The 24,365-nt window shown below is 41.9% G+C and overlaps 2 protein-coding genes across 3 annotated transcripts; both read right to left on the reverse strand.

Moving 5' to 3' along the window:
* Positions 1 to 5,316: 5,316 nt before the first annotated feature.
* On the reverse strand, positions 5,317 to 15,577 carry ccdc149a (coiled-coil domain containing 149a). The gene is made up of 12 exons (XM_076112286.1): positions 14,961 to 15,577; positions 13,908 to 14,069; positions 13,711 to 13,749; positions 13,222 to 13,329; positions 13,009 to 13,125; positions 12,717 to 12,889; positions 12,207 to 12,279; positions 11,953 to 12,037; positions 11,149 to 11,293; positions 10,862 to 10,938; positions 7,406 to 7,510; positions 5,317 to 6,558 (listed from the first exon to the last, which is right to left on the reverse strand). Exons 1-12 carry the CDS (start codon positions 15,009 to 15,011, stop codon positions 5,999 to 6,001), a joined length of 1,695 nt encoding a protein of 564 aa, XP_075968401.1. The 5' UTR covers positions 15,012 to 15,577; the 3' UTR covers positions 5,317 to 5,998.
* Positions 15,578 to 16,509: 932 nt separating this feature from the next.
* On the reverse strand, positions 16,510 to 23,022 carry LOC142971670 (serine/threonine-protein kinase/endoribonuclease IRE2-like). 2 transcript variants are annotated; one of them, XM_076112285.1, is made up of 8 exons: positions 22,888 to 23,022; positions 20,304 to 20,989; positions 19,232 to 20,218; positions 18,950 to 19,113; positions 18,642 to 18,865; positions 17,830 to 17,959; positions 17,625 to 17,725; positions 16,510 to 16,903 (listed from the first exon to the last, which is right to left on the reverse strand). In XM_076112285.1, the coding sequence occupies exons 3-8, from the start codon at positions 20,136 to 20,138 to the stop codon at positions 16,720 to 16,722; spliced, it is 1,710 nt and encodes a 569-aa protein (XP_075968400.1). In that variant the 5' UTR covers positions 20,139 to 20,218; positions 20,304 to 20,989; positions 22,888 to 23,022; the 3' UTR covers positions 16,510 to 16,719. The 2 variants fall into 2 exon arrangements, with proteins under 2 accessions (XP_075968400.1, XP_075968399.1); XM_076112284.1 differs by having other exon boundaries at positions 19,232 to 20,989.
* Positions 23,023 to 24,365: the final 1,343 nt, after the last annotated feature.

Genomic DNA, 24,365 nt, shown 5'->3' on the forward strand with positions numbered 1-24,365 from the left:
AAGGACATCCAAAACAGATGAATTACATTACATTTTGAAGGATGCAGTGACATTATTGGTCAAATTAATTTGCTAATCTTCCTCTTCATTCATTTCCTTTAATTGTAAAGCTTGTTCCTGGCTTCCTCCAGGCAGTATTGGTACCCAAATGTATAAACCACTGATCATCTGCCCTTCACATAAGTGCCAGTAGTCTGTAACTAAACCACCTCATAGGTTCAAGGGGTGTTATTATTATAATAATTATCACGATGTTTGAGAATTTTCCCATTGCCACATGAAAGAAATGTGACTGATGAACACCATTTGTAGTTATGTATGGAGTTTTTATAGTATTTTTATTTAGTTAAATTTCCTTTCAGTATGAATAGGAATAGGTATTTTTCTTGTTTTATCAGGACTGTAGTTTACAGAACTCTGCAGACACACTTGATCCAGTCCGAAAGGTGCAAGCAGGAAAGGTGATGAGCGTGGACATTTTTAATTCTCAGCTCTGCTATAGAAGAACTAGAAATCCTTCTTTCAACCTCGACAATTATAAAGTGATGAATAATCTGTCACTGAAGACAATCATTGCCGTTGACACAGGTAATTACACAGCCTGGACATTGCTAACAAGCTGCATAATGGCAAATGGCTCATTGCTTATAGCTGGGGGATTGATGGTGATGGTTAAGGAGAAGTCAACTTTACAACAAAGTCATAATTCTCTAATATGCAAGGATAATTTAAAATACAGTTTCCCCCCCACCTTTCTGTCTGTCTCATTTTCACAGGCTATTAAATAGCAGTCCAAACGCTGTTTGAAATAGCTCTGGCAAACACAGCTGCAGAGCTGGCAGTATGAGAGTATGGACATTACTAACACTGGGGACTAATCATTTGGAATATTGCTGCATTAACTTAAACTGCAACCCCCAGCATTGAAGAACTGAACATGAAATAGGTTTAAAGATGACAGTAAGTTAGATAATATGATCTAGAAGTGATGTTTTTATGCCTCTATCATGATTTAGTTTCGTACGATATTGGAGCATGAATGGATCCCTGAACCCCACAGGCCAGGGGGTCCGAGGGTTCGGAGGCCCACGCCTCTGTTTCAAGTGACTGTTATTGTTGGAAAGTCAAAGAGCTCAGTCAAAAGTAGGAATGTCTTGATCGTTTTTTGATCCTGATCCTGATCACAGTCATTTTCAACAGTCAGTATTGAGTAGCTGACAACCAAATCCTCACTAATATTTGTTTTGGTTGATTTGTTTGTTCATATCAAGGCTGTACAGTAACATTTCATTCAAATACAGCACCCGAGACGGCAGAATGTCACCTAAAGAGACACAAAATGACCACAACCGACGCTCGAAACAACTACAAAGAAAAACAAAGCAACCAGAGACAGATAATTAAGGACTACCTCATTATACCAATGCCTAGAATACATTTGGCCCAACCGTGATTCTCTTGCTGGGAAGGGGAAGGTAGCATCTGCAGCTGTTGCTCCATCACTGATATCACATCAGGTCCTGTCAGCTCTTATCACACTGGCCCACCATCTCCTATCTTAATAGAGATCTGACTGTACGCCGTGGCTACGTGCTGACCCCAGGCGTGGCCTTTCTGCTTATCGGCCGTCCACAAGCTCACACTCCTCCAACATCCAGCGACTTTGCCGGCCTTGCTTGGCCAGCAGGGCCTTTCGGAGCCATGTTGTTTTTGATGCAATTAGTTTGTAATCTGTAAACTACTGCGGTAGGTCACACGGGACAAAGAACAACAGGCAGCGGCAGAGCAGCAAGTGTTCTGTGATCAAAGAAACTTCTATATTGATATGAGGGCTGATGCAGTTCCAGTGTATTTCCAATCTTTCTGTAATTTGAATAACTGTTCAACTACATGCCAGTTTGATGTTGCTTTCATGGAATAGTTTGACATTTTATATGCTGTCTTGTTGAGTTAGATGAGAATATGTATACCACCCTCATATCTGTGATGATGAGACTCTAGTTTCATATTTAGCGTACAGATATGAGAGTGATATCAATGTACTCATCTAAATAAGCAACGAAAACAAAATATGTTTATTTCTGTAAATGTTGAACTCTTTCTATACAACATCACCGTTTGTACCTCAGGACTACATCTACATAGCCTTCATAAAGTGGAGTAGAGACACAATTTACCAATCAACTGACTAAATCATATTCAAATTTGACAGCTGAAGCGTTGAGAAAATCCACACGGTAATTGCAGAGTCCATATCAAAATGCAAACCGAGCAAATGATGCAGTTATGCATGTCGTGTCTGTCTCTGATACATTAGAATTATTATCTCCACATGAAACAAGCAGGGAAAAAAGATGATTGACATATTTTGCCTGTTTTTTTCTCCCCCTCCTCTTTCCTCTATTATCTCAACCTAATAACAGCATTGTCAGCAACAGAGCAGAAAGTTACACTCCTCAAATCGCAGCACCCACGGGGAGAAAGTCCTGCGGGGCTCATGCGTCTCGGAGGCGCCACATGATATAACTCAGGTAAGCGTAAAAAAAAAAAAAAAGCAAGGTGAGCGAAAGAAGCATGGATCACAAGGGCACCGACCATCACTGGAAGGGGCATCTGGGTAGTATAGTAATTAACCCTGCTGAGTGGTTGGCCTGGAAACTGCTGGCTCCACATGCCCCTGTCCACCCCTATCCCTCAAACCTTTGGAGGACCCAGAGATGATGGGATGTCAAAACCTCCCTGGTCACACTTATTAGAGCCAGTGAGCATTGCCGTGACCCGGCTGGTCTCTCCCACTATCCAGGCTCCAGGGTAAGATAACTGGGGGGGGCAGAACAAAGTCGGTTGATACTGTGATAAGATGAGTGGTATATATGCTATGGTACAACCCATCTCAACATCTAAAACATGAAAGGGTAGGCACAAAGCTACAAAAGTCATGCACATGCGTACAAATGATTCCTCCCTTGATCTCTCTCTGAAGTACAAATACAGGGGGGGGGGCAAACACACACCTGGGTGATCGAAGCAGCATGGGGCCAATCAAAGCACTTCACAATGCACTTTTTATTTATTTCTTTACTTGCCCTCTAGTGGGGGATGTCGCCGTCACAGATAAGGGGCTAAGATTAATTTTTGGCATGGGCTAGCGGTCTGGTACTGCAGCCTCTTTTTATCTGTAGTGGTGATGATTGGCTTCAACAGCGCTCAACAATTCTCCTTTTGCTCGATGGGGTCTGGGGAGGCAGCCTGAACCTTTCAGCCGTGTGATACGTCTCTGATGAATCTTTAGCGAGTAAAAAGCTCATATACAGCTTGGTTTTTCTATAATGGTTGTTTGTGCGGTTATATGAGGTTATTTGAAGTCATTATTGATTAAGCAAGCAATACACCTCCACATATTTTCTCTTTACTATCTGAACCTGTGTCTTACCTTGTCTTCCTGTTTTCTTTCTTCTTCTTTTGTGTCTAATCTAAGTGGCGATGCATTCATAAGAGCTTGAAATCACCACGAGCTGTCCGATATTGATAAACTCACCTAAAAATTGTTGGGGTTTCCTGGTATAACCTGACCAATACTGGATTTTTGACGCAAATACCAATCTCAATATTAAAGAATTCAAGAAATCCAGTCTTGGCAGATTAAACGCAAAACATTTATTTTGAGAATTGTGGCCACGACATGTTCTGAGTGGGAGAATTTGCAATTTGTCAGTGCTCTCTGGTGGACAAACGATGTCATGGTAAGATCTAAAAGACCTCAAACATATCTTTGGCATTTCTGCACTTTAATTTATTTGTATACATTGGCCAACATATACACAAAGCCGATATATGGGGTCTGTTCATTTGTGATTTTTTTAATATATATAAATAAATATGGTCAACTCTAACCCATGTCCCACCTTTAACCGGCCCACAACCGTGACTCTTTCTTCCCACGTCTTCCCTGAATCAGACAATGCATCTCATTCGAGTGTTCTTCTCTTTTTAACAGATATGCAAAGCGCAATCATTTCTTTCAGGCTTTCACACACATGCAAAAAAAAAAAAAAAGGTCAACGACTTTATGAAGAACCCAATGCAAGCTGGTATCATCTTACAATTAGTTCAGACTCCATCTGGTTTATAAACTTAACAAACTCATTGGAGAAAATAAAAGGCTCGCTGCAGTGTGCCAAATCAGCTGCCTGGCACCGGGCCGACACTGGGTACGCACCACGCTGTAGCTCCAGAGCTTTGATTCTTTCTCTCTCTCTCTCTCTTCGCCTCTATTTTGTGTCAGAGATTAAAAATAGCAAGTGGCTTTCTGCAGAATAAGCAGTTCATGGGTTCTGGCTTTTTACACTGCGTTTGCCTGGAGAGGCCAGCTGTCACCTGCATGCAGGAAGAGAAGGCCTCACCACCGACTCCCAATGCACAGTGGGGTTGTGGACTCTGGCTGCTAGACAAAATGGGCGTGTCTGTGCATCCGTTTTACAGTGCTGGAAGACGTTTGGTGTTTATAACTTTGTTTTTAAAGTTATACGATCATATTTGTGCGTGTGTTTGCATCTTTATGTACATCGATTATGTACTTTCTTTTGGACATGAACAAAAACCCCAAACGGTGGCAGATGCAATAAATATATTTCCCAATTTTTTTTACATTAATTCAATTAAAATAGAATTTGAATATTTTTCATGATTTTAGACAACTCATTTGTGATGCCGGGAACAATTCTCTCTCCCAAGGCTGTAATAAAGTTAAGCTGCTCTAATCTGAAAAACAATCAATAGACGGAGACTGCTGCATTTAGAATTAATGAGAGACCAACCTTGTGAACACTAAAAGAAATTAGTCAGAGAGATGTTCTGCGGATATGGGCTCATTTTCTGCTTCAGAACATTACTATCAAACAAACCTCATCTGTGTGTGAAAGCTCAAACAAATATTACACCAAGTTCACAAAGTCAGCCTCTGTGTCGGAGCAGAAGTTTCTATCAGATTGAATTGCTCCTTGTGTGGTTTCTAGCTTAAAGAGGAGGGACTAACAGCAATCAAAAACCTTCAATGTCGTGGTTCCCAACATGCCCCGAGAGGATGAACTCAACACCCCTTCATTGACGACGGTATCGCTAAATAGTTATTTAAAGTGGACATTTATTCACTAGGCTACTTTTAGCAACCTATTTCAACCATATCAATTATTATATTTTATCTGCTTGGCTTTTTAAACTATTTCACCATTACTTTTACTTTCCAAGTACATCCTGTGGTACAAGCACCTCAGATATTGTTTGTTTGTTGTTTGAAAAGACCAACTTCGAGACAAGTCATGTTGCGGAATCATGCATTTATATGAATAAATATCAATAAATACAGTACTTCCACATATAAGGCACGCGTAGTCTCATCCAGATATCAACTTCTAAATTAAAATAAATAAGGACAAATAAAAACTGACTGATCAGTAATATTCACCCACACAGATGAATATACATGAATAGAATCTTGAATATTAATATTATTCATTTACATATATTTACAAAACATTCATTACAAGTGTTTGGACCACCTATGAGAGGAACAACAAAATGCAGCACTCTGTTTGTTGGCCTCCCCCTGGGAGGAAGACGAAAGCAAACAATTGGGATTATCTTATCGCAGGGGAGAGGAAGAAGGGAATATGGGGCAGAGGAGCTGAGGCTGCCATATCTGTTATTTTCATAGCTAAACTCTTCCTGTAGGGCATGGAGTTTGCAACTCCATTGATTTCCAGATTGCCTGTTCCTGCGCAGCAACGAGCCTGTCTAGATACAAAGTGCACCTCCGGCTCCGTCGACGGCGGCTGAAAAAGTGTTTTTCTCTCCGTTTTATTGACTGAAACGGAGCTGCGAGGTGGAACAGGGGGGAGCTGGTGAGCGGCGGCCACGCTGTGTGAATGCAACTAGGGACGATTAATGCAATTACCAGCAAGAACGACAAGGACAAGGATTTAAAAGGCTTTCAGTGACGTCAGATCATGCCAAGGTTGTCACTACGACAGGTGTCACCCTGCAGTTCTACCATGTCCCACCCTCCTGCATTCGACACCTCTGTGCGCTGGGTCTCTGGAATTGATTGTGAGGTTTCCACATGTTCAGGCGCGTGATTTGACCGAGCGTCCCGGGAGTTGCAGGGCTGACGGCCCACCTCTGATTGATCTACAGAGGCTCGCACATTTGGAAGCCACGGAAGGTCCGATTCAGTGGACGTGACGCCCAGTGCCAGAGCCGCCTCTTCTCCTTCCTCCACCGTGGAGCCCAGCTCTTCATCCTCAACTCCCTCCACCTCATGCCCCGCCTCCTCCACCGGACTCTGCCCGTCCTCCAGCTCTATCAGAGCTCCGTCTTCCGTCAGGGTCACGATTTCTCCCCCTCTCCTGTCAATCCCATTCGTCTCCACCCCCACTAGAGGCTCCAGGCTGTTGAGCAGTGCAGGTGCGTCTTCCCTGCTGACGCCATCTGTGCCAAGGTCGCTGCCAGCAGTGTGGCATTCCCACGATGATTCATGTGAACTTCTGTCGTCTGACACAACTGGGAGAGGGAAGATGAGACAACTGGTCATTTTAATTACTCACTTGATCCGAGGCCATAGATGCTGAAAAAAAACTAGTACTTTTGGCCCTATTCTGAAGGAAGATGGCCTCTGATTCTGGCAACATCAGCATGATCAACGACCAAAAATAGAGCTGCCAATAACAACAAAATGAAAATTGAAATATGTTGGAAAAAACACTTTCTTAAGAAAACACGAGGAGAGCTTTCCTCTTCTGGACCACTGTGGCAACGTAGAAAGTTATTTCAATTACTTATGTGACTGAAGTGCTTCCATGGCAACAGGCTAAATATAGCAGCAGTGCCCCCAGACAAGGGGACGCAAGACAAGTGTGACGCCCAGCATCTCGGCAATAGCAACAGCTTAGTTCTGCTTCTTCACCCAAATATGTTCTCACTTTGGGGATTACTGACCCGTATTTGTGGATGTGCAGGCAAAAAGGTTAAAGACTGCACATGGAGTCTCAGCCACCTTTTCACACACACACACACACACACACACACACAGGAAGAAAGCAACATTACTTGAACTGGCATCCATATTTATGGCCCCCCCGTCCCCCATCCCCTTTCAAAAGGAACACGGCAGAAGTTTCTGAATGTCAGCGGGCGAGAATTTGCTTCACATTTCCAAAATGCCATGGCATTTGGGCAGCTTGCACCAATGAGAAGCAGAGAGGAGTGGAGGCGAGACGGGATAGGAATTCGGGTTAAACGTGGAAGATAGCAAGGAGTGTTTAGCACGAGGTGGCTAATTACAGTGTTTATGCCGTGAGCTGCGGGTTCTCTTATCAAATGGGTGGAGAAAGAGAATAGGCACACTCACCTTTGGGCGGCTGCACTCTGGGCTGCGTGTTCGGCTGAGGCGTGGCGCGTGTTGGATGAAGCTCCGGTTGAAGATTTCCACTCAGTGTGACGTTGTCTCGATTCCCTGCAAGACCCCAAACAAGGAACAAAACACAAAGTGAGCGGTATGAAGAGTTTTGGGCATGTTAGGATATGGATGGAGCTCATCCGAGCACATGTATGGCGCCGTGTTGTGTGTACAAACATACACGCACGTATGCATTGCAGTGCTCACAGGAAGTGGCTTCAGCTCCCTGTCATCTGTCTTCATTAGTGATGGCTGCACGCCTCTTAGGCTGACACCATATGCTACTCATAGGAGACTGTGCGCTATAAACCAGACATCACAAATACACACACACACACACAATTGTCTTCACAGAGACATGTGAATACACACGAGCCTGTAATTGTGCACATCAGCCTGTGCCTTCACAGAAACCCCCCTGAATAGGCCTGTTTCTCTGACCATTCAAGTGTGAGGCACAAAAACAAACAGAAGAATGAGAAAATGGATGACTGGGTGACACGATGCGTGAGAATCATGAATGGCGAACGGAGACCATATTGTTATGGATGCCGGGCATATTGTGGTGGATGCTCAGTGTTGACACTGATGTGGGAACAGTGAGTGATAGCATTGGGTGGGTGCTGGTTGGATCCCGAGGCTTCTACATACCAACTGGGGGGGGGGGGGGGGTCAAGAAAAGCTACAAAGTTGCCGATTGTCTAAAAAGTTCCTTTACTTGAGACGGGGGTTTTAATCATTATGTCAGATGGTTTTGATTGAAATGGCTCAACGGCTATTGGATGGACTGCCACGCAATTTGGTATAAACATTCATGCGCCCTCAGGGTGAATTATAATAACTTTGGTGACCCCAGGTCAACGTTTCAATTGGTCCCGTGCTTTGGTTTATGACCAAAATTACCTGGAAAACTAATGACAGTCCCATAAATTGTGTTTATGGCTATTGACCAAATGTTAGCATGCGAACACTGTAAACAAAGATGGTAAACATTGTGCGAAACATCAGCACATTAGCATTGCCACTGTGAGCATGTTAGCATGCTGACGTTAGCATTTCGCTTGAAGTATCGCTCGCGTGGAAGTAGACTTGTAGCCTCGTTTCTCTTTAAATCATAAAATTGTTATTTCAAATAGCCACGTATGACATTTGAGTGACTGCCCACGACCCGATACAAACAGAGGTAACAACCAATCGATATCAGTTGAGAAGAATCTCCATTCTATGCGTTTGCACCCATCCTGCAAAGATGACAGACTCTTCTGCATGATATGATAACTCCAATATACCAGATCACATTCTGTCAAACAGTCACATGGTTAAAGCCTCCACTGAGATGCGGTGCTGTCCAAAACAGAGCTACATGGATGCATTTTCCAATAGCTGATGCACACTGACAGGCTTTCACTTGCTGTGTTACATTTCAGCTTGCGCTCCGTCACCATGGGGGGGGGGGGGGTTGGGTGTACTGGAGGACTGATGGGGTTCTATCAATCACAACTTTATCTGACTCACTGCATCGATGTCATTGTTATTGTTTTTGTCTCTCCCTCATCCGGAGACGAAGTAGTCACCTCGAGTGTTCTCCGGGCCTCAGACAGGCAGCCAAGGCCCTCCATCCTATCCTGTTTGCCTTTAATATCCATCAGCACAACTTCATATCACATCAAGGCCACAGACGCTCACATCCCTCTATATATTTCTGTCTCCCTAACTGTGGTGGACAGCGTGGTCGTCAGGCACTCTGGGCCCTCGCCTACAAATTCCCTAATAACGGCACATTCCCCTAAATGTGTTTGTAATGTGGGCAATCATTTTCAGTAATGGATGCTTGTCAGTTTTATGGCGGTGAGAATGACGGTCTCATGACAGGGCACCTCCATCCAGCTGCAGTCTCTCCACCTCTCAATTTGGTTCATGCACGGCACAACATCCCCCTCCAGTGGGAAGAGCCGGGAACTATTTACTCGGTGGAGCGCCTCGTCTCCTGGTTGCATTTGGAAATTCTTTTAAGACTGCAAATAGAACATTTTCATGCAGTTTACATTTGGTAGATGACATTTTTGTTTGGTTTTGCTGCTCAAAGGATGACATTTTTATTATTATTATTTTTTTTTTTTTAAAGGGAGGGAACAGCTGACTGATGTCTTAGCAAAATGTAAGGGCTGCTATAAATACAGTGCTTGTTAAAATATGTAATATATAAGCCTGTGTTTACTTCATAATGCATGGATACAGGACTACATTTTTTTAAAATGTAAATTACATTTTGCTCCTCAATTTTAAGTTGCTTTTCTCCACTCTCTGCCAAGAATGTTAAAAAGAATATCTGCAGTATTGACAGCATATTTCACTATTAATTCTCCCTCTCATATCCTAAAAACACTGGATTGTGTTGACCCCAATTCCCAGAAAAATAACTTTTGTCTGTTGATCGCTTCTTGTTCTCTTATCCACGACTACACAGTCTGCATCATACCCCTCTCTCTGCTATGACAGCCTTCAGTCTTGGTCTCAAATGATTTACGATTCAAAATCTTGCCAGAGAGCATCTGAGCCTATTTTTAAATCAACCCAGAAGAAAGCAGTGCGCTGCATTAACAAGGTCTCTCCTGCCCTTAACATTCCCAACCCCAACGTTAATAAATTATCTTTTTTTTCTCCCCTGAACGTCAAATTTCATACGGATCCACTCGACCAAAAGGACCAGCATTTGATACTCATACAGCCTGCTGCACTCAATGGTATCATGAACAGACACATGAGCGGGTGGTCAATGGAGTAAACACATTGTAAACGGTGGGCATGAGGTGACACGCTTTCTGGGCGTCTGCCCAGATTTGTCCTGGCGTGACATAGCGGAGGGCATGGATGGGCTAAGTGGGGCAGAAGGAATACATACTCCCAATTCCCACGGATACGCGGTAGGTCAAGCCTGAGACGCAGCCAGAGAAGAGAGAGAGAAAGACACACTGTTATCAACATAAAACCTCAATGATGTATTTAGATAAAGGAAAAGAGAGAAGAATCGGTTTAAAAATATAAATGACGAAAGAAAAAGGGATTCAAATGCAACGAGAGAGAGGATTAATGTTAGGAAAAACTCAAATTTCTAAAGCAAATTCTCAATTATAAAACCTGGTTAGCACGCACAAACACGGCCCATAGGCCCACGCTCATGTTTGCTAACGGTGTGGTACGGTTTCAATTTCCAGCCAGGTCAAAGCATATGCAAATATTAAAAGAATATATATATAAAAAAAAAAAATGTAAATGACTGTGATTACTCTGTATTTGTTCTATAAGTGGATTGTGTTTGATGTCAGGTTGAAATGATTCCAGGACTTCAGTAAGGAAGCTGCAACGTGGTCCAGCTGAAGTGGTTCTTTAGTTGGCCCTGAGACCCACCTGGAAGACTCCAGAGTCCAGCAACCTCCAACGTCTTCAGCTTCCTTTCCAAATCTGCCAATCTGTTTCCAAGGATCCTGCAGACCAAATACAATGGATTAGGTTTCTTGGGACTGATGAACAGTGTGTGTGTGTGCGTGTGTGTGTGTGTGTGTCAGAGTTCAATGTTTGTCTTGGAGGTGGAGGAGGATTTTCAGAACAGGTATGCAAACATTCTGCTTGTGCGCCGTAAGTCCTTGCAGTCAGCGGTTCCTTTTCGACACCACTGTAATGTCGCATTTCAGTACCTGTTGGTGTGCCTCTGGTGCTGGATGACCAGGTTCTTCTCATGGATGGTCTCCAGCAGAGCCGTGGCCAGGGACTTGAGGTCAGAGATGGACTGAGGCGTGGCTGGCAGGTTGCAGCCCTTCTCTTCCAGGAGCATCTCCTGGACTACAAAAGGAGAGGGAGAGGACAAAATAGGGACGGGAGATTAAAGAAACACAGGGATGAAAGATTAATGAGAAAGCTATGTAAATTTGAAGCCATCAACGATAATATGTGGTGCTTTTCCTACAAAACTTTCACAAAAAAAAAATATAAAAAATATATATAAAAGAGAGGGTGATTTAACATGAGACGGGGAGAAAAACAGCATGACAAGAGCAAGGCAGAGATGGAGAGTTAGAAACAGCTGTCTACTAGTGACACTCTCCTCTCTTTAACTCCGGAGCCCACTGTGCTGCTTCTGCCAGCAACTGTCAGTCACCTTGGCAGGCTCATTTCCCTGCCAGTGGTGCTCTCTACCACTCAGAATACAATTAGGAGCCCAGCTGGAGTCCGGGGCGGTGGCTTGAAGCATCGGCAAAAAAAAAAAAAGAGTTATTAAATAAAGCGCTGAGAGACGGCAAGAAACCAAGGGGCCTTTAAAAGAAACGGATTTGTTACACTGAAGAAAGGATCAGTTGAAGAGTTTATCTGATCAAAAACTACTTTACGTGCCATAAAGACCGAGATGATGGCCAACGTTGTACTGGCCTTCAACACTCTCCAGATCGGCGATCTATTTATGTCGGGAGTTTCAAAGTGAGCTGAACAGTTTGTGTTTTCACCTTGCTTGGCTGAGAGAACTCCAGTGAGGGGACTGCTGTTTGATTTCCCATATGTGCTGGAGTTCTTCCTCCTCTCAAGAGCCGTCTGTGCGGAGGGGGGGAAAAAAACAAAGAGAATACAGCTGACCATGCCATGTTTGATGAATTAAAGTCTTGCTTTTAGTGCGTACGCATGAGAATACAAATTGAGCAGAAGTCAAATCAATTGTTCAGGATTCATAAAGCCTCCGAAATCAGAGGCATTCCATCCGCACCTTGTACTTCATGATGTTGGATTTCAGCAGGTTCACCTCCTCTTGTAGTTGGCTGAAGCGCTCGTGCAAATACCTACGAACAAAATAATACATCAGGAGAGCCAAAGCACACATAACAAGACTGATTACATGCAAGACATACCAGACTCTAATAGTTTTAACTTGAAGACAATCGTATATATGATTTTTTAAACATTTAAAAGATGCAACTACTACGCAAAGGGTACCAAAGATATTGTAAAAGGGCCTTTACTAATGTCATGTTATTGTGTTGTACTGATGTTGTGTAATGTTAATGACCTAATGCTCATACATTGTTCCCTTTTATTAAAAAGCATGTTAGAAAATAATGAATAAAAACAATGAAATTTAGAGTTTAAAATGGCTCGGTGAAGCATCAGAAAGAGGAAAAAGAGGAGAGAAGATTCAGAAAACTACAAGTGGAACGGACTTGATAGTAGATAGTAGATAGGTAGCTGTGTGTACTATCTGCTTCTTTGTCCCACTTGCCTGTTCTCCATGCAGAGGGCGTCCACATCAATGATGCGGGGCTCGCGGTTACCCAACACGTGGTTGAGCTCCACGTTGAGTCGGTAGGCCTTCTCCCTGAACACGCTGCGCTCCGCCTTCACGTCCTGCAGCTCGTCCGTCACGGCCTTCATGTTGTGCTCCATCTCCTCCATCTCGAAAAAATAAAAGCAGCAAGGCAAAAACTGTTTGTGAGAGCGCTTACAGCTTTGTTTACGAGAGAAGAATTTGCTGAGGGTGCACACGCTATTTTCAGCAAAGGAACTGTATCAACCTGTAGCCCCGCTCTCTCAAGCTGGTCAACTAGATCCTCCCGTTCATGGGCGGGGAAATGGCGTGCCCCCACCTCCTCATCCCCCAGCCTCTGTCGAGTAATGGTCAGCCTCAGGAGCTGCAGAAGAAAAGGAAACACGCTGAATTCACCGTTTCTCTCGAACACATCTACTCACTCACTGGACTGAGTGAGGAGGGGTCATCCTCATGTCACCTTGTTATCCCCATGGGCCTCCGTGAGTCTCTGAGTCAGCTCCTTCACCTCCTCAGCGAGCTTTTTTGCTCGTTCCCTGGAGTCTCTCAACAGCTGAGCCAGGTTCACCTGAGGAGAACGAGGAGGATAAGAAGAAGAAGAAGAAATGAAGTGAACGGTCATTTATTGCAAAACAGCTGGTGAAAGGCCACTTGATCCGTCATGGAGAAACTCTTAAATTTTGGTGGTCACAGCGTCCTTGAACGCACCACCAGGCAGAGTCCTACAGACACAACCACCTTAACATTTACCCAAACTATGATTATCTGGTAAGCGGGGCATGTTGTTACTGCTGTCATATAAGAAGTCTGCAAGCCGTGTGAGCACGTGATCTGTATTTGAAGTGAAGTCACGTGCCAGAGGTTATCCTCACCTAACTGAGTCAACATAACATTTACACTGCAATATAATGCAGGCAAATACTTGACTTTGAAATCAACCGCGACTTACTTGATTGCGTTTTTCTGGCGGCAAGGAGGGGTCCCCATCCTAAAATGTGAAAAGAGGCAAACAATCAAAATATTCTTCGTCGTCATACTGTTGAGCATGACCTGACTGCTTTGTCACATGGAGTCCTAGTAAACCAACAAACATGCGTAGCCAATCATGCGCACGTGGATAAATCAGCGTCACCTTGACCCACTCACAATGAGTTCCCTGTACTTTTTCTTGAGTCCCTGGTGGCGCTCCCTCAGCTGGTTGGCCATCAGCTGGTACTGGTCTCTCTCCTGCTGACAGCTGTCCAGCTCCTTGGACAGAATGAGCAGGGCCTCCTTCTTACTCTCCAGCTTGCGCTTACACACCAGGAACTAAGGCAAACAGCGCACACAGGGAGAGAACAGAGAGCAGGGGTGTTATGAGATGGTTGTTTTTGCGTGGATACAGTTCACTGTAGCTCTGTGTTAATTCCAGGGACCACAGGTCATATCTTATCCATCAATCATAACACCATCATTCAGTTTGTTCTTGGCCCCGAACGGTTCCCCACAGGTGGAAAAACACACACACTGGAGCCAAGTGTTTAAGGTGGAGATAAGACACAGCAGAGTAAACCTCGATAGCTGTCAGACCCGCCTATAACCAAATTAAATAGCAGCTGCAGAGCTGGCTGTGCAGAGGCAGTGTGTAGTCAGGCTCGACCACAAGTAATTTAATTACTATATTACTGTTTGAGTTTCCAAAAAGTTTTTTTTGTTGCTTTGTACATTTCATATAACGTGTTGTATTATAACGTCCGTGCTAATAACAGCCAAGTATATTTAAAAAAAAAAAAATATATATATATATATATATATCCCTATTCATCGAATCTTACTCATTAAGTTAGGTTTGAATGCATTGGTTCTAGTTATGTTAACAAGTAACGTTAATTGCAGCCCCACAGGTGTCTTATATGTCTGGTCTGACGTATCACCGTGCTGTACATGTTGAAGAGGCGGGCAGGAGTGTCGCTGCATGCTGGATGCTGTCGGCCTGACACAACAGCACGCTAGCTTACCCCTTCAATTGTTCTGCAGCATATCGAGCAAAACACGAACAAGTAACGTTAAGAGGTTTTCTATGTGATGTTAAAAAGCTCCTCGGTCTGTTATTAAGTTATGTCAAGACAGCGAAGCTCGTTCCACACGGTCCAAGGGAGCGTCTGCATAAAAACAGTCCGTCTCCGCAACAGCTGTTCGCGGCGTTCGCCCTCCACTCACCTCGCTGACCAGCCCCTGCCAGTCACCCTCGCTCCTCTTAGAAGACTGCATCGTCCGGAAATATTCGGACAAAATGTCAGAATACAGGTTGTCCTCTCTGACTCTGCCCAAGCTCCGTTTGTTTATCCTGCAACGTCACTTTTTTGACTCTTCTGTCAAGTCGCGTGGATGAGAACAAGATCACTCTTCCGGTATTACATTGAAAATAAAGTCATCGTGGAAGAACATGAGTTTTGAGCTATTCTGATTGACAAATGAACACTATTTTAAAGAAACGCTGGATAGGCTGCAGTATTTGGAAGTAAAGCGATCCTGAAGAGGAATTAATAATGATAAAACGTAAATTGATCAATTCAACAAGATTTCCTTCACAATAAAAGCACGAAATCATTGTACAAATGTAATTGTGATCAAAATTGGATACAAATAAGTCCGACATTTGAATGATTTATATTTAGCTCTTATAGCTTCAGAATTAGATTAGTGAATTGGGCCTTAATTCTCACCTTGTATTATGGTACAAAGGATATTATTAACTTATTGCTGGGTGCATTGAGATAGGGGAAATTATACTTGACTGACATTGTGCAATAACGATAGCACAAACATGACAAAACACATCTTACAATCACGTATTAGTAATACAAAATATAAAAATTAACATATTTCAATTCAAGTTTAAATTTGCAGTATATTCTGAACATATTCAATATGCCAAAAAAATGTAAAAAGTAATAAGATAATCTGTATTTCGTAAATCTTGCATACTCCATTAAGTTCTGTAAAATTGCAATACCGTTCACTTGAAGTTTAACACAGAGTTTGTGACCTAGAGAATCCTCACAGGACTGATGGAAATGTTGAATTAAGTTTTACCTGAGAACAGTGAAATAGAACGCTTTATTTTGAATTAACTGGTGTCTTGTTCTAATACGACTGGATACATTTAAGTGCTTTAAACCAAGTATCTGTTGAAGTTACAACTGAAAGATATTTTCCCAAGCCTTTCTAAGATTATTTTTTATTCATCTGAAAACAAATATGAATCGGATGGGGCAAAGTGTGGTAAGTGAAGACATGGGTTAAGACCATTCTTTCCATGAAAGCTTTTTTTTATCCAATACCAATTTTTTAGGGAAACATTGATCATTACATTACCTTTATTGGAAAGATAGTAAGGAACTTTCCTGCAAACAAAAATGCATATCTTGTGAAGGCTCAGAGAACAACAGGCTTGAATCCAGAAACACAACTCAAAGACAGGCAGGTATGGTAAAAGTTTACGCAGAGTCAAAAACAGGACAAGGTCAATAAAGGGGTCAGAATGACTTTGAGCCGGCTTGAGTTGTGACATATCTTGATACAGGCAGCCTTGCAGGGTTTCTCAGGGTCGTCAATCTGCCACTGGACCAGAGTTCTTGCATTAGCTACTGGATAATAACATTGGTATTCTGGAAGAGCCAGGTCTCCAATATCCAGAGGCTTGCAGAGTTGTCTTTTTGCAATACAGTGTACCTTGAAGGGAAAGAAATGGACTGCAGCACACTGATTGATTTACAGCCTTTAATTGGGCAAACAGACAAACATTTTAACAACACTGTGTCTTCATCAGAGAATAATGAGGAAGTGTACTTTGAATCGGCAGATCAATGACAAAATAAGCAAGTGAATTTGCTGCACTGATTTACAGCCACACAGCACCAGGTCTCATTGCATTTAGCTGCTGTTAAATTGAAAAATGGCAGCGACGAGCCTGGTGTCAATTAGCAGTTGGCTTAGTGTAAATGCTTTGAGATTCTTGAACTGGGAAGTTAAGATCCTCTCCACACCTTTCGGGTGGTGTTAGGACTTCGGCCCACCCTTTGCTTTTGGCAAATGTCCAAACACCTCCAAAGAGACCAGGAAACATCGACATCAGATTACATTTGGCTGCATCCTTGCGACTGCAAACAGAAAGATGAAATTGTATTTTAAAGAAAATCCCTGACAGTCATCCACAATATAACCAGTGGCTCCCAACATTTTGGCTTGTGACCCCTTGAATAGAGTTTTTAAAGGCCTAAAAAGGTAAGATGACCCAGTAACTGCTTTTAGAAAAGCAGATATTAGATAAAGGTCTATTTTGTTTAGATTTTTTTGCAATAAGTGGCAACAAAAACAAAGTCATATCAAAAAAGTATCGGAGCAGACATTGACATAAACTGATGTGGCCGTGGAGATGGGTGTGATGAAGATACCCAATGTTCACGTAAAGGGATATTACATAAAACATATACCAAGAAACCAGTAAAACAGTGAAAATATTTAATAAATATGTTAAATTAATTTAACACATACTTCCATAATCCTTAATGTTCTAAAGAATAGGACCTATCAAAGTAACAAAAGCTCAGTCTTCTGTGCATTTTTTCTCACTTTGCAGTTTTTACAATACAATAAAGGTGAATTCTGTTTGTGGAGCTCAGGGGAATGAAAAGTTACAATAGAAAAACTCAATATCAACGTCTCTTTTCAGATAAAAAATGTCCTAGAGTCACTGTGAACATTTTCATTCCTTCCACCAAAAGAATAAAGGGAGAAATAAGTGAGAAAGTATCATGTTGATGGTGAGTTTATTCTTGACATATTAAGGCCCTTCATATTTTTTAATTCAGTTTAACTTACTAGTGCTCGCGGAGGATACGTATGAAGCGCAATAATCCCACCACATTTTCAGGGTAGGGTTTCTTCTTGTCCTCCACGTTCTGGACCACCTCTGGTGGAAACTATAATGCAAAACATTAAAATGATACTTAGTGATAAAGTGGACTTAAGGAATACAAACTAGTGGGGTTCCAAATAAAGACCAAAATCGTTATGTTGAAATCACCTTCTCCTTCCACTGTTTTAAGGATTCACCCCCAGCAAGTTTCTCCAGCGATGAAATCAATTCCTGGTCAGCATTTCGACAGTTTTCCACCTCCTTCTCATTTCCAATATTTCTCAAGTATTCTACTTTCCTGAAAAATAAAATGCAGTCTACATTAAAGGTGGCTGTTCAAGATATAAACAACGTAAACCTTTTTGTCACATCATATTGCAAATACATGGTGATATGGAGAGTCATTGGAAAATATATTGATCGAGAAATAAGAGCAACTGAAGAAAAAGTAACAAAAAAAAAACTAAACAAGACAAACGTGACTAAAAATAATCAGTCGTCCAGTCCACCACTTTGGTTCAGGCTGAAATATCTCATCCAACTATTGGATGGATTGCTATGATAGTTTGTACGTGCATTCATCGTTCCCAAAGAATGAATCCTAATGACCCCCACTTTTTCTCTAGTGCCATCATCAAGTCAAAATTTCAGTTTGTCCAGCACTTCGTTTCTGGCCAAATACCATCATCCTCAACTGTAATTTAAAAATGTGTGCGTGTGTGTGTTGTTTTTATTTCTGTTTGGAACTAATTAGCAAGTTTTAGCTACTAAAGTGCAAAACTAAGATAGTGGCCATGGCAATTATACTTGCTTAGCATCAGCATGTTAGCATGCTGATGTTAGCATTTAGATGAAAGCGCCACTGTGCTTGTAAGGGCAGGCTGTGGCTGTAGACTATAGGTCTTGTTAACTCTATGCCAGGCACATAGAAATAATAACAAATACGTTGAATTAATTGGCCATATGTAAAGTGATTCTACCTCTCTGGTGTCCAGAAGAATGGATGACGCAAGCAATCTTCCACTTGAGGTCTATCCTTTGGTTCTTTATTGATCATCCACTCAATGAGATCCTTGGCCACCACATCTTCAACAAGGTCCAAAGTGTATTTCCCTTCATGAATGTTGCCATCACATTTATAGTCTTCGTCACCAAAAGGATGGTGTCCTCCAGAAAGGATGTAATAAATCAGCATCCCTGCCACCTTGAAAGTTAACATAACAGTTATGTTATTGAAATACTTTTCACACATAACATTCAAGAACATTTATATAGTAGAAGCACTAACCTGTATGTCAGTGCTCGACTTGTAGGGTGTGTCAGCTCCTCCTTCTAAAGTCTCCTTGGCCATCCAGCATTGTGTTCCTGCTCTGCCAGAGCGATACGTTTTCTGGCCTTTGGTTAACCGTCTACTTATGCCAAAATCAGCTAATTTTACCCTCCCCAAAACATCTGCAGGACAAATGGTGTAAATAGATTCAGTGAACAAAATCATATCTGATACATATTTGTGCACTTTGACTTTTAGAGCGTGGTTTACATGTTTATGTATATTTTTTACTTGTCTTACCCATCAAAACATTCTGTGGTTTGAGATCCCGGTGGAGAATTGGAGGACTTGAATCACATGGACTATGAAGCACCTTTAAACTCTCGAGGAATTGACGGACAAGTTTCTCCTTCAGCAGAACTTTAGGAGGATTTTTGATGTATTCTTCCAGGGTGTATTCACAAAGTTGAAGAGCAAGATATCCAAAGTTCTCATCCTCCGCCGTACCAACATATCGCACAATAGATTGATGATCAAGCTCTGGAAGTCTTAGAAATCCTTCCTCGTTCTTCAGCTCTTCATAGTTGCATTTAGACATTCTCTTGATAGCAACTTCAGTGCCATCATCTCTCAGCCTCAAGAAGACTTCAGTACCATTACTACCCACCGCTATGCGGAATTCTTTTTTATTCACATATATCAGGCTTCCAACCCTGGTTATTTTACTTTTATCAGTGTGCACAAGCACGTTTAACTCGTCTCTCCACTTCTTGCTGATTGGTTTGATGGGTAAACCATTTGAAGTTTGAGCAGATTCTGCAACAGGAGCTGGTGTTGGGTCATTTGGACTTTCTTGCTGGTCAGTCCTGTACTCAGTTCTGGTTAAGTTTGTACCATCTTTGCTTTCCAAGGTGTGTTTGCTGAAATGTTCTTCCAATTCTACTACCTCGTCTTCTTTAGGAATGTGAACTGAAAGTAAGTTTTTCAAGATGTTGAATAGGAAGCCTCCAATTTCTAAAGGTGCCACTGTTTGGCATAACTTCTCAATAAAGTTGGGATCCCAGCAGTTTGTGCCTTTTGTTTTCTGTGTTATCAGACAAAGTGTTTGCAGAGTAACTTCACATTTATCCTGTCTCTCTTTTGCGCAAAGCTGGTTCAGTAGTTGGGGGACTATAGCAAGTGCTTGATCATTTGGGATGTTTTCCATTGAGCAAAAAACTGCATGTAAAGTCTTAATTGCCCATTGTGCATGTCCTGGGGGAATGTTTGGAAAGCGACTGGCTGCACCTGCAATGTAGGAGTTCAGATTTTGAGTGTCCTCCAGCCATTTCACACTTCCCTGGCGGTATTCTTCTGCATCTTTCCCACTTACATTACAAAGTATTTCAACCATGGTCAGATGGGTCTGAGGATTCTCCAACAGCATGTGTCTGTCAAAGGTTTTAAACACTTCTTCAGGTGGTCCCTCTTGAACAGCAATTTCCATCTCCAGAAAATATCTGAGTTTGGAGAAAAACTCATCTCCTTCCAATGCAAGACCATGAATCATCTGAGATATACATTTATTGTGAGTAATATGTTCAGGGACAGTTGCAGGTAAAATTGTTACCAGTGCACCAGCAGATATGAGCTCCTTTAAGACATCGGCCCGGTTTTCAATGGCAGCAGTTTGCATTGGTGACTTTTGATGGTTGACATCACTTCCGTTCGGATTAGCTTTTTTTTCCAGCAGTTTTGTCACAAAAGCAAGGGGTGCTTTGGATAGAGAGACATAATGCAAAGGTGTTAAGCCATTTTGTGACACCTTGTTTGGGTCTGCACCCTCTTGCAGTAGGAAAGAAAAAATATCCTCCTTGTGACTGACAACAGCAGCAATCAGTGGGGTTACACAGTCATTCCACTCTATGCATGAGTTAACGTCATTAATGTTGTCCTTTAGTACATTTATGAGGTCCTGCAGGGTTTTGTCAATTACACATCGCACTATAGTGCAATGTTTTTCTTTTGGGATGACTTCCATAACTGTTTGTTGATATTTTCTTTTTTGCTTCAGAGTTTCTGTTGAAAGACAAAAGCATGAGGTGTAATGGGAAAATATGTTTTAGTATCATGGAAAGTTTTAAAAGATGTACCACTGAAAGAGAAAGTGAGGAACACAGACACTGACAAAACACAGCAGTCTCCTGCAGAAGTAGTTAATCAATTTATGAACCCGGTGTCCTGTTTTCTTTTAGCTGATCACACGCTTCCACACAAGAACGGGAAATGAAGACACACTGTCTTCTTTGTCTGTATGGCAAGTTTGAGACAGACCTTGAAACTGTAACTGACTCTCAGTTGAACGCACCTGGCAGACTCCAGATAATGAGCAGATCAAGACAGCCTTTTTCAAAAGACCTATACTCCCCTATGAATGTCTTATCTAAAGGCGTGCATAAAATGATGTGGTGTCTGATACTTAGTCGAAGCTTTGCCACAGTCTACTCAATACGTAACTGTTGTGTTTTCTTCCCTCTTGCAAGAGAATAAACGGACAACTTGAATCTTGTTAAGACTTTATTATTGATTTGTGAACAAAAACTCTCTTCTCCCGATTAACCTAGAAATCTTCCACAACAGAGGTTACTGTTAAACATATGATGCCGTGGAAAACTTCAGACTACCAGCTATAGAGCTATTACACAAATAGTTCTGTCAGTATTGATGAGTTTGGTTATAATATCTTCACTCTTGTGTTTGAAGCATGTTTAATCGCGAATACATATAATCCTATTTCATTGTGTGTTGATGAAACATTTCATCTACTATACATGAAACATTGTAAATTGATGTTTTTTATGATTAGGCTTGGGTATCGTTATGATTCTATCCTTGTGAGTACTCTTATCGGTTTTATTCCTTATCGATACTCTTATCGGTTCTTTTTGATTATATTGTGAGAAAAAAGGACAATAAATTAAGAAAAGAATAGACATTGTTTTATTATTCTTGTATGTAAACAAATAGTCTTTCTTGAGCAGCAATACAAGAAGTTCTGAAATCTTTAAAATACATTCGCAGCAAAACAATTAGCTAATTGACTAGCTTTTATTCTATTCTTATTTGATACATTACTGGTATTACCTCCTTTACTTGTAAGGGTTTTATTGCATTCGTGATAATGAGAGTTATCAGCATCTACTCAAGTAAAATGTAGACACACTTTCGATCTTTTTGTTCTCCCTGCCTAGAGGCATAGAGACAGAGAGAGGACATTTGTGCTGCTGCTATTTTCCACAGAGATCTCACTTCGTAACTTTATCAATACCGACAGCAGAACCGCTAACTCCGGACCTCATCAATACTCAGAGATTTTACTAATTTAGAACCCGTTCCTGTTTAGAACCGGGTTTCGGGGGGCATCCCAAGTTGCGCTGAATGAAGATGACCTTGAGCGGTGGCTGCATGTGACCGATATATATTGGCCATATTTTCAATTTCAACTTATTACAGATATATCGATATTGCCCAAGTATTTATATATGAATACATACATACATACATAACTGAAATGTTAATAAAGTAAGCACTAGTGATAGTGGCAGCTTTTCTTTTATCTTAGGTGGAAACAAAGTCCCGGCGTGAACTTCCTGCTTGTTGTATCACTGCCAGGGCTGCCGTTTTTTTGGAAAGTATGGCGATTCAAACATCTGCCATTTCCAAACTGCTCACCAAGTGGCATAACAGTACAGTTCAAAAGGTTAAAATCAACACATTAAACTAACACTGATGTCACCCCTCCCCCATTCACGGACACTTGCACCATCTTGTCGTCAGGTTGTGGCCACGTACACATAAAATGGTGAACATCTTAGTTCCTAGTTCCTCATTCAGGCTACACACTAGAACTCAACTTTCTTATGTTTATTATTCTACTTAGACTTGGAAGAAATAAAAAAATGATAAGAATCACTTACAATTTTGAAGTATAATGTCTTCTTTGAGTACAATTGGTCCAAACTTTGCATTCAGGATCCGTGTTGGCTTCAATGGCGCAGGCGCTGAGCTTAATGGTCTGGTCTTCCTGTGTTATTTCCTTTTTCTCTTCTCTTGCTCCGCCCATGCCTGTCATGTGTGGACTAGTTGCAGTTGGATTTCCTGCTATTCATAATAACACATAATGTAATGTAGGGTACAGCATGAACAGTTACAACAAGGCTACCCTCTGCTACATCTTTTATTAAAGGTGCTAAACATAAAAATGAGAGCAAGAATAAAGTTAACACCCTTGTTTGAATGTGAGTATTTTGCAAGCTGTAGTAACATTTAATCTTTTTAAAGTAACCGCAAACATCCGTTCAGATTTGTGTGTGGCGATGAATAATGGCTGAATTCCATTTAGCTGCTTCACTTTCAGGGTATTGGTATTGTTCATGCTGTCATGCTGTTATTTAACATCCGGATGTATGTTCCACTTCCGTACCTACCGTCACTGGCATCATCAAAGTGATGTAGTCGGGCATGTCTGACCTCTCCAAAGTTTACTGGCTTAGCTTGGCACCTGTCCAGATTGAATGCAGCCAGCAGAAGTCCTCAAAATGCTTGTTCCATTGTTATAAGATGTCTTGATGTAAAGCAGCAATCCCATCCACAACCTCTCCTACAGAAATCTTGCTGCATCCTTTTGGCAAGCAAAGTGACTGCTGCAGACCCAGGGCTCTCTCCACTGGAAGTTTGTCTCGGTCCAAATCCAACTCCTATAAGTCCTTCGCCCTTTGATCCGTTGCAGTGGCTTACAAAACAACATGACTCCTGTTGATCCATTTCTCCAGGTTGAAGCCCCCTTCCGACACAGAGCAATACTATCTATTATCATCTGGATAGCTTCTCCTTCGGTGGCTGAGGTCTTCAAACAGTCGTCTACATAGAAATTCTGCTGAACAGATTGTGACACTTCAGTCGCAAACTCAGATGTGTAAAAGGAGCCCAGTCTACCTTCATCTTCGTTTTGTGGACGAGAGTCCATTTATTTTGCTTCCCTGTGCATCAAGGTAAACCCAGTCCATTTGCTTCCACCGACAATCAAATCAGGATATTAATACAGCGGCACCCAATGTTCACACAGAGAATAACAGTTACAAATCTGGATATTTACGACACCATATTTGGCTCTTACACACGTTCATAGGGTTTGTCGCCAAAAGAATGGTGACCTCCAGAGAGAATATAATAAATCAGCATCCCTGCCACCTTAAGAATTAACAGAACATTTTGGCCATTAAGGAAGTATTTTTCACCAAGTCATCAATTAGACTGCGTAGCAGAAACACTAACCTGTATATGCCAGTTTGACTTGTATGGTATGTCAGTGTCACAGTCTTCTGCTAAGTGAGCAGTGGAGCTTCTGTGCCCCCATTTCTGCCTCTCATGCTACGTACAGGCTGCCCTACCGGAT

This window comes from Anarhichas minor, unplaced genomic scaffold (assembly GCF_050575085.1).
Source record: "Anarhichas minor isolate MPS153535 unplaced genomic scaffold, ASM5057508v1 ptg000049l, whole genome shotgun sequence".
NCBI lineage: Eukaryota > Metazoa > Chordata > Actinopteri > Perciformes > Anarhichadidae > Anarhichas > Anarhichas minor.

Excerpts from the sequence above, each read along its gene's own strand:
- ccdc149a (XM_076112286.1), bottom strand. The coding sequence starts at position 15,011 with ATGCAGTCTTCTAAGAGGAGCGAGGGTGACTGGCAGGGGCTGGTCAGC. Across the intron at positions 14,070-14,960 it reads GGCAGGGGCTGGTCAGCGAG|TTCCTGGTGTGTAAGCGCAA; the intron begins GTGAGTGGAGGG and ends TGTTTGCCTTAG. Across the intron at positions 13,750-13,907 it reads AAAAGTACAGGGAACTCATT|GATGGGGACCCCTCCTTGCC; the intron begins GTGAGTGGGTCA and ends TTCACATTTTAG.
- LOC142971670 (XM_076112284.1), bottom strand. The coding sequence starts at position 20,951 with ATGGAAGTCATCCCAAAAGAAAAACATTGCACTATAGTGCGATGTGTA. Across the intron at positions 17,960-18,641 it reads TTCTTCTGGACACCAGAGAG|GAAAGTAGAATACTTGAGAA; the intron begins GTAGAATCACTT and ends TTTATTTTTCAG. Across the intron at positions 16,904-17,624 it reads CGTATCCTCCGCGAGCACTA|TCGCAAGGATGCAGCCAAAT; the intron begins GTAAGTTAAACT and ends TTCTGTTTGCAG.